General features: G+C 40.4%; 3 protein-coding genes across 3 annotated transcripts; all 3 read left to right on the top strand.

Moving 5' to 3' along the window:
* Positions 1-365: 365 nt before the first annotated feature.
* LOC115739065 (GTP-binding protein SAR1A-like) lies at positions 366-3,208 on the top strand. Its single transcript, XM_048271480.1, has 3 exons — positions 366-663; positions 799-930; positions 2,531-3,208. The coding sequence occupies exons 1-3, from the start codon at positions 535-537 to the stop codon at positions 2,849-2,851; spliced, it is 582 nt and encodes a 193-aa protein (XP_048127437.1). The 5' UTR covers positions 366-534; the 3' UTR covers positions 2,852-3,208.
* Positions 3,209-5,861: 2,653 nt separating this feature from the next.
* Positions 5,862-7,819, top strand: LOC115739064 (GTP-binding protein SAR1A-like). The gene is made up of 3 exons (XM_030671925.2): positions 5,862-6,113; positions 6,458-6,589; positions 7,337-7,819. The coding sequence occupies exons 1-3, from the start codon at positions 5,985-5,987 to the stop codon at positions 7,655-7,657; spliced, it is 582 nt and encodes a 193-aa protein (XP_030527785.1). The 5' UTR covers positions 5,862-5,984; the 3' UTR covers positions 7,658-7,819.
* Positions 7,820-13,218: 5,399 nt separating this feature from the next.
* On the top strand, positions 13,219-15,872 carry LOC115739062 (acetate--CoA ligase CCL3-like). Its single transcript, XM_030671923.2, has 3 exons — positions 13,219-13,496; positions 13,823-14,413; positions 14,839-15,872. The coding sequence occupies exons 1-3, from the start codon at positions 13,287-13,289 to the stop codon at positions 15,733-15,735; spliced, it is 1,698 nt and encodes a 565-aa protein (XP_030527783.1). The 5' UTR covers positions 13,219-13,286; the 3' UTR covers positions 15,736-15,872.
* Positions 15,873-16,413: the final 541 nt, after the last annotated feature.

Below are 16,413 nucleotides of genomic sequence, written 5' to 3'. Positions count from 1 at the left end.
TTACACGTAAAATGACATTTTACGTGAGATTCTTGTACTCGACTATAACGACAAGCCTTAAGGCCGTAAAATAATTTTACGAGGTGTTACGACATTTTTTTTTACCTTAATTACGACGACTCGTGATTTAATTTTAATACAAGGGAACTAATCATAGAAATGCCCGGTCAAAAGAAAAATGGAAGAAAAGGGGGCAACAGCTCAACAAGTCAACAACAACCCATCTCCACCCGCCATCACCAGTTGTAAACTCAGGCTAGAGCTGGCCTGGCCTGGCCTGGCCACTTCTTGCAACACAAACCGAAAAACAATAAACAAAATAAATAAATAAATGGACAAAAAAAAAATACCAAGACATAAAACAAATAAATACAACCGCATTCAATTCCCCAATGACCTGTTTGATCTTCCTTCCGCATCTAGCATTGTAGCTAGATCGAAGATTCACAATCATCATCCCGCTCTGCTCTTTCTTGAAGCCAGAGGACTCTTTGATCCCCTTCCCCCCCCAAATCGAACGAATCAAGAGAAACCATGTTTCTCCTGGACTGGTTTTATGGGGTTCTCGCCTCTCTCGGCCTCTGGCAGAAGGAGGCCAAGATCCTCTTCCTGGGGCTTGACAATGCCGGCAAGACCACGTTGCTGCACATGTTGAAGGACGAGGTTGTTCGCGTTTCCTCGTCTTATCGTTGTTGCTTGAGATTTGATTTGATTCTGTATTGGGTTTGTCAATGATTGATTTTACGAATGTGGGTTTTTTTTTTCTTTTTCTTTTCCCTTTTCTTTGATGAATTGCAGAGATTGGTGCAACACCAGCCGACCCAACACCCGACATCTGAGGAACTCAGTATTGGGAAGATCAAGTTCAAGGCTTTTGATTTGGGGGGTCATCAGATCGCGCGCAGAGTTTGGAAAGACTACTATGCAAAGGTGTGATCTTTTGTTTTTCTTTTTGTTCAAACTCCCCTTTCACGATAGAACCAAATTTGTTAGTTTGGGAAGATTATACTGTTCCTTAGTGCGTCAGTTAGGTAGCTGATCCGGACCTTAAGTGTCTGCTAATGACACAATGTTTTGACGAATTTGCCTTTTTTCTCTTTGCGAGATATGCAACCTTTTTATGAATCTTTGTGTGGATTTTTAGCTGGAGTTTGTGGATAGTCTTGTACTGTGAAATCACCATGTGTTGCTTTGGATTCGGCTAGATGCACAAGTTTTGGGATATTCCCTTTTTATGGAGTTACAAGAATGTTTCTCTGAAGGACCTGATGGTTATGTCTCTGAAGGACCTGATGGTTATGTGCTCATGGTATTCCACTTAGATTTTCAGCCTTTTATCTTTTCTCGGTTTTGTTAAGACAAGCCGGAAGGAAGAAAGGGATTCTTTATATCGATCCGTTAGCTCGTGTCATGTCTGAATCTAATTCTATTGGTTGAACCTAGTATCACCATGCAATGAGAACAATGGAGGCTCCACCAATGGCTACTCTTGGACTTGATAGTGTTCTTCCATTGTTAGCATTGTCTAGTAGACTACATTCTGTCATTCTGTTCAATATCTAGAAAAGCAATCTTTATTTTTTGTCTGTTACTTTGAATGTGAATAAGGCATTGGATTTGGCACTTTTGTCCATATATAGTGAACCGACAATTGCTGAGTGGCAGTTGTGCCGTTGGCGAAATGCTTGTGACAGCAACAAGCAGGTTATGACCAAGTAGGTTATGACCAAGCAACATTTCAATTGGAATTAGGAATTGCTGTACAAATACAAGTGGTCCTTAACTACTTATATATTATGTCGGATCATATATTTATTACAATTAGGCAATACAATAAATAAATAAATAAATAAAAAGAATAAAGAAGGAGGATGTAAAATGCGAGATCTAAAAACATATCTTTCCTTGGCACTAGTACTAAGTACTTTATGGTTTGGGGCTTTAGCAGGCCTTTTGAAAGAGATCAATCGTTTATTTCCATATGCGTTGATATTCCCCTTTTTTTCATTCTAGTTATTGACATGTGAAGGGGTGAAGAAGATTAGAGATAGAATCAAAAGAATTGTGACTAATCCCTCTCCCTCTTTTCTTTTCTTCCTGTACTTGAATGTAAGTATGTGCACGTGAAAAAGCTGAAAAGGTATTTATCTGTTAACTATATTAGTTATAGATCATAAGGGTGAAGATGATCGTTTACATTATATGCTGAGGATGAGAGGAGAAGGATATGCACTACAAAGTGGAAGTGTTTAACCTAAGGCTATCTATTTAGTAAAGATGGATCATTGGTAGCAGTTCTAACTCGAAAAGGTAAATATAGAGGCAAAGAGCTTTCGTTCATAATGATGGCATTTGCACTTGCATCTATGTTGCCGATCTTCCTCCTGTCCCATGATTTCATTTAAGCTAGAGACGATGTGTGAGTCAATGATTTTCAAAGTTCTTAAAATTTAACTCAGACAACTCTTTTGTACAAATTTTCGAATGAGTTTAATATCAAATGATTGATCTTCCGAACTTTCTTCTCTAGGTTGATGCAGTGGTATACCTGGTGGATGCCTACGACAAGGAGAGGTTTGCGGAATCAAAGAGGGAGCTTGATGCCCTCCTTTCAGATGAAGCTCTTGCTACTGTGCCTTTCCTCGTGCTCGGGAACAAGATAGATATCCCGTATGCCGCTTCGGAGGACGAGCTACGGTATCATCTAGGGCTCACCAACTTCACGACTGGCAAAGGGAAGGTGAATCTTGCAGATCAGACTGTTAGACCCCTTGAAGTGTTCATGTGCAGCATCGTTCGCAAGATGGGCTACGGCGAAGGGTTCAAGTGGATGTCGCAGTACATCAAGTAGAGAGCAGATTTGATGGGGTTAGTAAATGTGTTGTATTCATGCAGTAGTTCTTTCTTCTCTCGGCAATATTGCAGGTTCAATTTTTAATGAGAAAGAAACCAAATCATCTGATTGCTTTTTAATTTATATTGGAAACATAAGCACATAGAGAGTTCATGATCCATGACATTTCATGATTTATGTTAATCACATCTCCCCATTTCCGGATAGACATATTTTCATTATATAAGGGCAATAGATTATCATTCACTTTTGTTCCAGATGTATTGAAACTCAGTCATTGCTCCACAAATGAAGTACTCTGCCTGGATTATAAATTCCTAATAATACAGCTGGTATTTCTGGTCCTTGTGAGGGTCGAAACCTCGACCTAAATTTTGGTCATCGAGCATAAATTATGTAAATTCTTCTCTGTTGATTTCCTTGTAGGGTTGATTTGTCTCGACCGAGCATTCTGATGCTTCTTTTATTGTCGCATTGATGTTCTGAAAATAAATTTAGCAGTTTGCAAACATAGTTCAGATGTTTCAGGCAAAAAGAGATATTGGCCTCTTGTCCATTTAGTTGACACCGATTGATCACCCACATGACTGGTAAATTTACATCAGACTTCTGATTTATCTGTACATATCAAAGAGAATCTGCTAGGAAAGTCTGGTGACAAAGAAGGCCCCCTCTGGAAAGAAAGTCAAGTAACTTTAGGCTCTTTTTGCTTTGCTATGTTTTCTGATGAAGTGATAATATTCCGTGGCGTTTGATGTGCGTGTAAGGGAATGTAGTCTTCGAGGATTTTCTAACTTAATACTCGATCGGGGCTAGAATATATTGCTCTCTGATCGGGACGTCCGGTGGTTTATGGCGTTCGAAGAGAATTGCAGGGCCAGAGTTTGCCCAATAAGTGATTTGACCTGCTTGTACGTTGCACTTGCTGTGCTTGTTGGCCATTGATAATGGTCACGATGGGGGTGGAATCGAGAGATACTGATACTTAAGTTCTTGAAAATGAGTAGTGATGGAGCTGGAGTCGGTACTTTCTTTGGTGGCTTATTCCGCCCGCCAAAACCTAGTACGGCATCGAGACCTTCCCCGAAGTCCTAAACGAAATACTTGGTCTTCTGTGGAAGCGACTTCCGACTGGCTTCTGTTCCTCCGATGGTGATTTCAACTGGTTCCCAAGTTCGATTGGACAGCTTGACAGAGAAGAGTTACAGTTGAGGTCGTCATGCATAAGGATCACGAATTAACGATTCAACAAAAGTTTTGAGCTCGATCCGGACTTGACGATAGAGTTTCGCTCCGCCTCTTGATTGCAATCCTTCCTTGTCCACGAAGGGTTGCGAGGTTGGACAAGGTACGGGGAATGAAAGCTTGCCACTGGATAATACACACATTCATGTTTATCACCTAATGAATTTTAGTAGCTACAATGCATCAATTGCATGACAATTCACCAACTATTCTCTCGTGAATGGCAAGTTGATCATGTCTCTAAGGTTGGCAAACGAATTAGCCTGGTCTTACGTGCGATATGGAGCCTGTCCTTTTCTTGTTCTTTTGGCCATGTAAACCACTTCATTTGTCAAAACTTACCAGCTTTAGCTACAGCAAACCTTTGTCCTCGAACTTTTAATTGTTACATAATACCCATCATTTTGTTATAGCCGTTAACTTCCTCCTCTTCTTCTTTTTCTCGTCAGCATGGTGCAGTGCACTTGGATTTTTAAGGGGTAAAGATATATTTTGTATGTCGTTTTCTTGAAGGAAATATCATTTTTACACTTACTTGATATAAAAAATGGAAGGGAAAAATGCACCAATTAAATAAAGGGTTAATACCTAAAAAAATCACAAATTGGTACACCTGTGATAATTTTCACCGAACAAATTTTTAGGTCACCAAAAACTCCAAAATGTTACACTCACAACATATTTACTCCCCGTCGACTTAGGTCAAATTTTATCGTGAAATTGCTTATTTGGATGACACATGGTAATAACTTAATTGATATGACAAATTCACTTGAAAATCCATATATTTTTGGGTAAATTTGTCACAAGTGTATTAGTTTTGGGTTTTTCGGGTAAATTTGTTACAATTTTACCAATTTCGGGTTTTTCGTGATCTTAATTCTTAAATAAACAGGGAAAAGTCTCAATAACAAGTAGGTCGGATGGCAAAAATTGATTAATCGTTATGTATGCTTTAAAGGGTTAACCGATGTAAAAAATGATTGATAAGATTTAAAAGAAAAAAATTAAAAGGAAATCACAGCATCAACTCAAGAAAATGATGAACCGAATATACTGATGTTTTAAATATTAATTATTGTCAATCATTTTCTGCGTTAGCGAACCATTTAAAATATTCAAAACCCACTTTTTTGCTATTTGAAATTTGACTTTTTGTTAGTAAAGCCTTTTTCCCTTTTCTACTTAATTAGGTTTCTTTTCTCTATGAAATATGATTTGTGCTATAAATGAATACCTAATACATACATATGTATGTATGTATGTATGTATGTATGTATGTATGTGTGCGTGTTAATAATCGGTGTATTAAATTGAAAATTGTCTTTTTTCGTTTTTGCAAGGATGAAGTGCCCGGAAGTAAAAGAAATAGTAGAAAACCTCCTTAGCGTGCCAATCAAGGAGCCACACCTCATCCCATCATCTTGATCCGTCCGATTCACCGATCACAAAAAGTCGAATGCATCGTGACCGTACAATCTGCCTCACACTCACAGCCCTCCAATTCCTCCACGTAAGCAGGCAACAATTGCGTTGGGAGGCGTCGGACGTTGTTTCCCGCGTCAGTCGACCCGCTTCCCCCCCGGTGGCGCAACCGACCCAATCAGCACCTTCCACGTAGACAAGCTCGACATCCACCGTCGATAGCCAGTCGCCCACTCCCTCTCAACTAGCCACGTGTGCATTCAACTGGGGATCACCGGTGTAGCCGGTAAACTCCGTTGGGACGAAAAGCATCGAGCAGAGAGTATAAATTCAAGAATGGCTCCAGCCAAAGTCGCTTCAAACTTCAAACTCTCGCCTTTCTTAATCCTTTCGAATTGTCGGTTGAAACTTCGGCAAACTTCCACTTGGGTTTTGTTAAAAGGAGGAAAGAAGAGGAGCGATGTTCCTGGTGGATTGGTTCTATGGAGTTCTGGCGTCTCTGGGTTTGTGGCAGAAGGAAGCGAAGATCTTGTTCTTGGGGCTCGATAATTCAGGGAAGACCACTCTGCTTCACATGTTGAAGGACGAGGTACTTTCGCTTCACTTCAGAGAGACTGCCTCCGATGGAAATGCACAGTTCTGAAGTTGCTTGTGTCTCGTCATGATCGAGAATCTCTCTTTTCTACCTGTTCTTATTCCTACCTGTTCTTATTCTTCGTTATCGATTCCTTTTGTTTCTCGAGGCCTGTGTTTATTTCGTTTGGTGAGTTGATTTGCATGAATCTTGTGCTATTGTGGTAGGCTAGACGATCCTGGACATGGGTTTATAGGATCTTTCTGAGTCTACAATGTGTGGATATGGCGTGTTCGTAGTACGATACATGCTTGGCGAAAGTTCGCTGAGAAATTCTGGTCTGGTTCTGTGATTGGCAGAGATTGGTTCAGCACCAACCCACCCAGTTCCCGACGTCAGAGGAACTGAGTATAGGGAGGATAAAGTTTAAAGCGTTCGACTTGGGTGGTCACCAGATCGCTCGTAGAGTCTGGCGGGACTACTACGCTAAGGTGAAGCTTTTGCTCTTTTTTTTTTTTCTCCTATGAAAGCTCCTGATCTGGGATATCCCTGTAATTCCATGCCATGGTTGATTCATTCATGAATTCTATAATGGTTTTTGAATTTTATGCAGAATGATTCGTTCGGGGTGGATCATCCTTACTGAGTAGTCTGATGCTTTTGATGAATCATGTTAAACTTAGCACTGTGAACGCTTCATTCTCGTCTGTGAAGGTGTTTCCGGTATAGGTATAGGTATAGGGTTAAGCATGTTGGTCATTGGATATGAATCATGAGAACTCTTGACTTTTGAGACATTTAGGTATGTTGAAGAGTGGTTCTTAACTTTCGGTTCTCCGGTTTTATTGGACGCGTCCTGTTTTCCATAGAGAACCCGGAAATTGAACCTTTAGTTTACTTTGAGTTCAGGTTTGGCTTGTTGGATTAAGGTGATGGAATGCTTATGCAATCGCCACAACTTGGCCTTCAACCATTTGTACTGGTTTTTCCTTGCTGCAAAAGTTCTACGCTTCTGGGGATAACACTGCGTTATAGTGGTTTGGCGATACAGGAACCCAAGTTTAGCATCTAGGGGATGTGGCCTTTATTGACTGGCCAGCACTCGTTCTGGCTTGGCATTTTGAAACTTTAATCAATCATATCATATGAATGTCGTTTCATATTTGTGCTGCACAAGTATGGGAGCATGTGAAACAAGCTTTGTGGAAGTTGACGAATTCCTTGGAACTTATATGTAGGTCGATGCGGTGGTGTACCTGGTCGACGCCTATGACAAGGATAGATTCGCCGAGTCAAAGAAGGAGCTGGACGCCCTCCTCTCGGACGAGTTGCTGTCGAAGGTCCCGTTCCTTGTCTTGGGAAACAAGATAGACCTCCCTTACGCCGCGTCGGAGGACGAACTAAGCTACTACATGGGCCTCACCAACTTCACCACAGGGAAGGGCGATGTCGACCTGGCTGGCACCAACCTCCGCCCTCTCGAGGTCTTCATGTGCAGCATTGTGCGCAAGATGGGCTACGGCGAGGGCTTCAGGTGGCTCTCTCAGTACATCAAATGAGTATTTCTCCTCTTGGGGTGTGTTCTTCGCTGTAATTAGATGAACTGGGGTCGGGTTTATGCGGTCGCACGTCTATGTGTGTGTGTGTGTATATAGATTTGTGTCTGAATTTTGCTCAAAGAGCTAGAAACTCTTAGCTATTTCACAGACTTGGCTTTTTCACCGAGCATGTGCACAAGTGCTTCATAAGCTCTAGACTCGTTCCCTTGTGCAGGCATTCACACACCTCTTATCTTCTACCACCTCCGTTGCAATGGCGCTCGCCGCTCGGCCAGACTCGGCTGGGCTTTGGTTCGGTCCAGTAGGATCCTCAATGAGATCTTTGGGCTCCAAACAAAAAGTTTGGGCCCATTCTAATCATGGTGAAAAGAATTTTGATACATTTATTTTTGGAAGTGATATGAACGATTATTTTAAAAAAATATTTTTTAAAGTCATTTATTTTTTGCGAAATAAACAAAGCCTAAATTAGTGTTATGTGGGAACTTGTGCATTGTACGTGAAGAAATATTTGAAATTATTATATTTAAATATGCTATCAAATTAAAGGTATATGTTTCAGCTGTATTGAATATAATTATTAGGTAACCTTATATTATGTTTGATAGGGAAACTAAGGTAGAATGATATCTCAAGTACCAATATTTGTGTGCCATGCTCATTTTAATGTCAATACTTTTTTCGGCTCACAAAATTCCAAATTGAAGAAAAAACGATAACTTTAGTGTCAACGGCGAGAAATTTCGTTCGTATAATTACGTGTGATTTATTTTTAATTTTTTAACATTACATGGAAATTTTTTAAAAAAATTTCAGGCCACGTGGAGTTTTAAACTTAAAAATAAGTTAATTTTTTTAAACATTAAAATTAAACAGAAAAATAAAAAAATAAAAAAAATGCTGCAACTTCTTTTTTTTTAAAGCTTTTTTTTTTATAGCTTTTTAGCTTATTTATTATTATTTTTTTAATATTACATGGATTTTTTTAAATTAATTTTTACCTTTTTCATTGGTGATTGGGATCATCTGGCAAGCCACGTAGATGTCATGTAAGATTTCCGGCAAAGCGCATTGGAGTTGACATTGAAATAACCATTTTTCAAAAAAATTAAGCACTTGAGTTAGCCGAAAAAAATATTGGCACCAAAGTGAGTGTCATTCACAAATATTAGCACTTGAAGTGTCATTCTGCTTGGTAACTAGAAAGGAAGAGTAAAAAAAAAGGAATACTGTATAACACGCATATCCTTTTATGTTGTTTAGGGATTGAAATAAAAAATGGGATAAACGAGAAAGGTAAAAAATGTTTGATTGTTAAATACAACTATTTCTTGTACTCCTGAAAAATTGTCCAAAAACTCATAAATCTTTGGTCAATTTAATCTTAAACCTCTGGACTATTTTTCACCGTAGTTATTCCAGTCAATTTTGGCCAAAAGATGGCGTGGCGGTATAGTCGGTACTCGTTAGGGGCAAGGGCCAAGCCGGTGGAAAGCAAAATGAAAAAAAAAATCAGAAAATTTAGAAAAAGAATTGTAAAGATTATCCACTTTAGTTATTTCCGGTTGAAATTGATCGGATTGACTACATTGGAAAACCAGCAAAAGGTTTATGATCAAATTAGTTAAATTAAAAAGTTTATGATTGAATTACCTGTTACACAAAAAATTTAGGACTTCTTGAATAATGGGAAAAGTATCCAAAAAGCCCTAAATCTATTGCATTGGTGGCAATTTAGTCCTCAACCTTTTTTTAGTGCCAATTCAGTCCTAAATCTTTTATATTGGTGTCAATTCAGTCCTAAATCTTTTATTGGTGCCAAACGAGTCCTAAACATTTTGGGTTGATACCAATTCAGTCTTAAGACTTTTTACATTTGTACAAATTGAGTTAATCCGGTCAATTTGACCCCAAAATCACTAACATGGACGTCAATTGTCCTACGTGGTACGGCCGACATTGACGTGGACATTTTTTTGAATATTGTTTAAATTTATTTTAAATAAAAATTATATAAAATATTTAAACATATTAAAATAATATTAAAAATATCCACGTCAGCGCCGACTATTCCACTTAAGACAATCGATATCTACGTCAGCGATTTTCAACTAAAATTGATCGAATTGACTCAATTTCTATAAATACAAAAAGTCTTAAGATTGAATTGGCACCAACCAAAAGATCTAGGACTCAATTGGAATTAATAAAGGTTTAGGATTGAATTGATACCAATGTAAAAAGTTTAAAACTGAATTGGCATAAAAAAAAAGATTTAAGATTGAATTGGTATTAATACAATAAGTTTAGGACTTTTTTAACACTTTTCCCTTTGAAAAATTGTCCTCTCGAAATCCCTTCCTTGCATTTATTCGTTTCCATCCAATCGAAGTTCCGTCTTTAGAATTTTTCTCTCCTCTCTTCTCATGTTGGAATCTGCTTTGGCCATGTATTTCACTCATCTAATCTCACTATTATCGCAAAATAATGGTCGTATCCATCATTAAAATCTCAAATTCCAACATCTTCTAAGTTAAAAAAGAAAAAATATCCTTGGCCATTTTATTGGCATGGCTACCAAGCAGCACGCCACGTGGCATTATGTAAAGAAAATCTCTTGAAGCTTTCAACAGTGCACGTGAAAGGAAGAGGAATAGAGTGACCTTGCATGTCCAAGCCTCAAAGCCATGGATAAAAACCCTAAGTTGCATGCAAGTGGTGAATCTACTTATGGACATAGCCCTTGTGGCGCAGTGATTGGTGATTGGTGGGGAGCTCATCTTTCACTCTACTCTCAAGGATTGGCGTAGACATGACCCCCCTTCTAAATAGCATGAATTCAATTATGGCGGCAGTTTTTTCACTGGCTAAACTTTGGCCCAATGTGCAATAGGGTTCTTAAATTTTAAATTTATTCAATGTGGTCCTTAAACTTTTAGTACATGTTCAATTTAATTCATGAACTGTATGAATACGTTCAATAATATCCCTCTATTAATTCAAGTTCAGAAATAATATTGAACTTTTTCATATAATTCAGGGACTAACTTGAACAGGTACTTAAAATCTAGGGACACATTGAATATTGGATTAAAGTTCAAAGATCACATGACATGTTAGGTTAAAATTCATAGATTATTTGTGTTTACTTCACTTTACTGTGTTTTTCACTTAGAATTGATCTACGCTAGTAGGGTTTCGAGGCGTGCGCGGCCATATTCGATCGCTCTGCTTGTGAATCTTCTTCCCCGTTGGACATTAATGTCAATTCGAGACGAGAGTCTCCAAATCCTAAAGTAGGAAAATAGTGTTTGGTGAGGAACGAATGTCAAAGTCGGTGAATCCTTAGCCCCATAGAAAAATATTGGCGACCCATAAAATTAGGGAAAAAACAAAATATTTAATTATCTGCCACCAAGATTTTTTTTTTTTTTTTGGTCGAACTGCGACCAAGATTTGCCCGTAAAGATTACATTCATTTGTATTTAATTACAGCATTTGGGTCCATTCAAGGACAGCACGTGCTGTTGCCGACAGTTTTGTCGAGTTAGGTTATTTCGTCAATGTCTTAGGAGAAAAAAAAAAAAAAATAGCCAGCTTCCCTGGCAGAAAAAAGAAGAAGGCGGAAATGAATACGAGACAATACAAACAGTTTTATCTTCTTCTTTTTTATTTTAAGTGTCAAAACAGTTTTTGATGGAAAATTACCCCATCAATCCTGAACCCATCGTACGAATATCAATTTAGTCTTAAACTTTCAGTATTGCCAATTCAGTCCTATACTTTTACACGAAATTCCAATCTAGTCATTCTAACCAATTCTTGCCCTGAAATTGCTGACGTGGTCGTCTAGTTATCGCTAACTGTCCTACATTGCACATCGCCACGTCAGCAATTCCGATGAGAATTGATCGGAAGGATTAGATTAGAATCTGCGCAAATGTTCGTGGTTGAATTGGAAAAATTGAAAAGATTATGGATGAATTGTCATCCGTACAATAGGTTTAAGACCGATTGAGTAATTTTCCTCCAAGTCTTTCACATGAACTCATTGTTTAATTGACTATGCATAAAACTAGGTTAATTAGAAAAAAAAAACAAACAAACAAACAATTTTTGTTTTGTATTAATAGTTATTGTAGATCAATTGGAGAGAACTTTGCGCCAAAAGATTTCTCAAATTAAGAACCTAAATTTTCTTCTTTGCCATCATAAATGCAAACTAATTAAATCCAAACCTTTGGCCGTGTAGATGGCCGTACATAAGAGCATTTTCGTGCAACCGACTGGATTGGGCCACGCGACCTCCAGTTTCCGAATTGAAAATCCTTTACCGCTCCAACCAACTGCGTCAACCTCAGATGTTTTCTTTGTCACTATGTCAACGAGAGCATCGAGCTGTGTTTGAAGTTCTTGTGAGCAAAATGTAGGTTGGCTTCATGTTGTTGTCCAAAAATAACTTAATGATACTGTTGTTTGTAAAATGAAAGCAAAATGTAGGTTGGCTTCATGTTGCTGTCTAAAAATAATTTAATGATACTGTTGTTTGTAAAATGAAAGCACAATGTAGGCTGGCTTCATGATATGTAGGTTAGCTTAACCTAAGCGCTTCATGCAGCTACGTGTAATTAGGCCATGCAGGCCTTCTGGTAGAGTATGTAGGTTGGCTTTACCATATAGACGTGGTTGGTGACCTTGCAGTGTTCACCTAATCCCACGAAATATAGACAAACATTTAAAGAAGATAATTATGATTATCTGTTTGGAGAACAATTAGTCAATTTCTCGAAATTGAATGTAAAATGCAATCGAGAAACAGTGAATGATACAGACAATTTTGTCGGTTTTTTCCTCAACTTATAATAAGTGAGGTCTTAAAGATGACGTTAAGGTATCACATATCACTTGTATACATAGCTTATATGTTATTCATACATACGTGTTCTCCCTCGATTTATAAGTTTAAGTTTTTGAGTTTGACATTCTAACATGATATCGAAGTCAGATTTTGCCCCAGTTTATTTTCCGTGTACGGCCTTCCGTTCGTCAAATCTCGCATGCCTTTAGGCACACACAAAAAATCTTGTAGATTGATCATTTTATAGACAAAATCTTTCTCTGCCTTAAGCTTGTAGGTAGATCATCCTAACAAACGGAACTTCTCTCATTAACCAAAAAAGATACCAAAATACCGACAGTTAATTATGAGAAATATAAATGCATCGTTTCCTTAATGTGCTCATGAAACATTAATTAGTTATTAATTGTGGGTGCATTAAGCTTTTCTAATTGGATGAGAGAATCCTCACTTTAGACCTAACGATACAAAATTGTGACTAAGGAATGAATAACTTTTGTGACTCCAGTTCTCTTCAATTGTGCTCAAGCTGTGATGATATGAAAGTGAGATGAAAAGTCAAATTTGTCCATCTGAGTTATTTAATGAGACTTTGTTAAGGAGGGTATCATGGGGAATATGAAAATGTGGACGCAGGGGTTTGTCATGCACAGGCCTCTTTTCCTATTTAAGCAAGGGCATGGCGTCGTGCTCCAAAAGCAGAGTGAAGGTGACATTGACACAGACAGACATCCTGGGAGAGCGGGAGGGAGAGGGAGAGGTAGAGCGGCGATGGTGAGAGACATAGATGATCTGCCGAAGAACGAGGCGAACTTCTCGGCTCTCACGCCGCTATGTTTCCTGGAGCGGGCCGCGACGGTTTACCCGGACCGGCTGTCGCTGGTCCATGGCTCGGTCACCTTCACTTGGCTCCAAACTTATCAGCGGTGTCGCCGGTTGGCCTCCGCTCTCTCCAGGCACTCCATCAGCAGCGGTAGCACGGTGCGCTGTCTCATTTCTCTGTATTACTCGTCTGTCTTCATTTCCATTGTTTCCGGTGATGATGGGGATGATGGTGAAAGATGGTTCTAATGCCAGGAGCTCCTGTTTCCTTCGGCTTTAATTCGATGTGGAATCGAAGTTGTGTATTAGCGTATTTTATGTGATATTTCGTCTACAATTAACATGAATCACGATTTCTTTGCTGGTGTTTAAGACTCTTCGATCGTCCTTCTGTCCATTATTGTTTCAGGCGTCGACCGCGATTCTTTCTCCTTTCTTCCATGCTTGCTGCTCATTTTTTTGCCTGTGTGGGTGGCGCTGTGCAGGTGGCAGTGATTGCGCCGAACGTGCCTGCCATGTATGAAGCTCATTTTGGGGTTCCCATGGCCGGAGCTGTACTAAATTGCGTTAATATCCGTCTAAACGCACCGACCACTGCATTTCTTCTCGGCCATTCATCTTCTTCCGTGGTAATGGTGGACCAAGAATTCTTCCCTTTGGCTGAGGAAGCACTGCAGATATTAGCGGAGAAGGGCGAGAAAGACTACGAGCCTCCGCTTCTGATAGTCATAGCCGACAGAAGCTGCGACCCGGGAAAGCTCGAACATGCTCTAGGAAAAGGGGCGGTCGAGTACGAGAAGTTCTTGGAAACTGGCGATCCGGAGTTCACCTGGGAACCGCCGGAAGATGAGTGGCAGAGCATTAGCCTCGGTTATACTTCCGGCACGACCGCCAACCCGAAGGGAGCGGTATTGAGCCATCGAGGCGCATACCTGATGTGCATACATTGCCCTCTTGTCTGGGGGATGAACGAAGGAGCCATCTACTTGTGGACTTTGCCTATGTTCCACTGTGATGGTTGGTGTTTCACCTGGTCGCTGGCAGCTTTCTGCGGAACCAGCATCTGCCTCAGGCAGGTAAGCTTCAACTTCAAGGTTCAGACATTGCTGCTTTTCCACAAATTTGGTACACAATTTGTTGCCTGAATTTAATAACATCATTCAAATCACACATTATAAGTGAAATGTTTCATTGGTTTGTCCAAAAAAAGAAACCCTTAACAGAGTATCGAATATCTCGAATGTCCTACGGCATTGATCGCTGTCGGCCCTAGGTATCCGTGTACTTCGTCGATTAGCTCTTGTAGATTGCTAGGATCAAAATGACATAATCCTGTCTTCGGACGATTACTTAATTTGAGCCGCGGATCTTGAATTTTTCCATGGTGGCTGCACATTTTCGTGAACTATGATCGAGCCGAGTTTATGGAGATAGATCTTTATTTTCCTCGCTTGCTTGACAGAGACAAACCTTTTCTTCCTTGTCTTCTCGTCTTCCTCAGGTCACGGCGAAGGCAGTTTACTCGGCTATAGCCGAACATGGAGTGACTCACTTCTGCGCTGCGCCGGTGGTTTTGAACACCATAGTCAATGCCGCGCCCGAAGAAACCATTCTCCCTCTCCCTCACAAGGTCCACGTAATGACCGCCGGTGCCGCCCCGCCCCCTTCTGTTCTTTCAGCAATGTCCGAGAAAGGCTTCCGGGTTACGCACGTATACGGCCTCTCTGAAGTGTCCGGTCCTTCCACGATCTGTGCGTGGAAGCCCGAGTGGGATTCGCTGCCGCCGGAACATCAGGCTCGCCTCCATGCGCGGCAGGGAGTTCGTGGCACGGTGCTCGAAGGTCTCGACGTTGTGAGCACTAAAGACATGAAACCCGTCCCGGCCGACGGCAAAACCACTGGAGAGATCGTGATGCGGGGCAACACGGTCATGAAAGGCTACTTAAAGAACCCGAGAGCCAACCAGGAGACTTTCGCAGGGGGATGGTTCCATACGGGAGATCTCGGCGTGAAACATCCCGACGGATACATCGAAATCAAGGACAGGTTAAAGGACATCATCATCTCCGGAGGCGAAAACATAAGTAGTTTAGAGATCGAGAACACGTTGTACACTCACCCGGCGATTTTGGAGGCATCCGTGGTGGCGAGGCCCGACAGCCGATGGGGAGAGTCGCCTTGTGCTTGGGTGACACTCAAGCCGGGAGCGGATACGTCCGATGAGCGGAAGCTAGCGGACGAGATAATGAAGTTTTGCCGGGAGAAGATGCCGGGTTATTGGATCCCGAAGTCGGTCGTGTTCGGGCCGTTGCCGAAGACGGCGACCGGGAAGATACAGAAGCATCTGCTGAGGGCCAAGGCAAAGGAAATGGAACCTGTCAACTATATCAAGTCGTGATTTGGCGCCGCGGTTGAGATGGGTCTGATCTCTCTCCCCTTGGTTTTTTCGGCTGTGAATGAATCGTTAAGAGGCGTAGCAACGACGGGCTGTGGAGGCGGTCTACTCTTAACTGGCTTTGAACAGAACTTGACCTCAACTCAACCACTCCGCTATCCATTTTGTACTCTTAAAGAATAAAGTATCAATAAAAGTTTAAATTACGATTGCTCGAGATTATAAGTTTAATGAAATAAAATTTGACCAAATGGTACGACAGAAAGAGCAATCTTTGAGACTTTAAGGTTAATAACAAGAAATTGCTTAACAGAAATCACCCGTATTCCCTCCAAAGCAATTGAGAGCAATCTTTGAGACTTTAAGGTTAATAACAAGAAATTGCTCTAATGCTGTCTCTTCTGGACTTTATGGCTGTTGCATTCCTCTCCATTCTTGGACGATATTTCGTGCTACTGATGCTGGCTTCTTTTGGGTTACAAGCTACCATCATATCTACCTGCTGGTCGACTCCAACTTCCACTATTGGAGGCTGCTATTTTGCTGATGCTCGACACATCATGTTCCTAGGTGTCTTGAGTTCTCTTGTACCTCAGCACTTTGTTCCATTATTCCGTAGTTTTTCCCTCTATTTGGGCTACATGTTTAGCCTTTTCCTTTCTTATTTTTGTTGCGTGCTAT

The sequence above is a fragment of the Rhodamnia argentea genome, chromosome 10 (genome assembly GCF_020921035.1).
Source record: "Rhodamnia argentea isolate NSW1041297 chromosome 10, ASM2092103v1, whole genome shotgun sequence".
Taxonomy (NCBI): Eukaryota; Viridiplantae; Streptophyta; class Magnoliopsida; order Myrtales; family Myrtaceae; genus Rhodamnia; species Rhodamnia argentea.
This window is presented reverse-complemented; position numbering and strand designations above follow the sequence as displayed.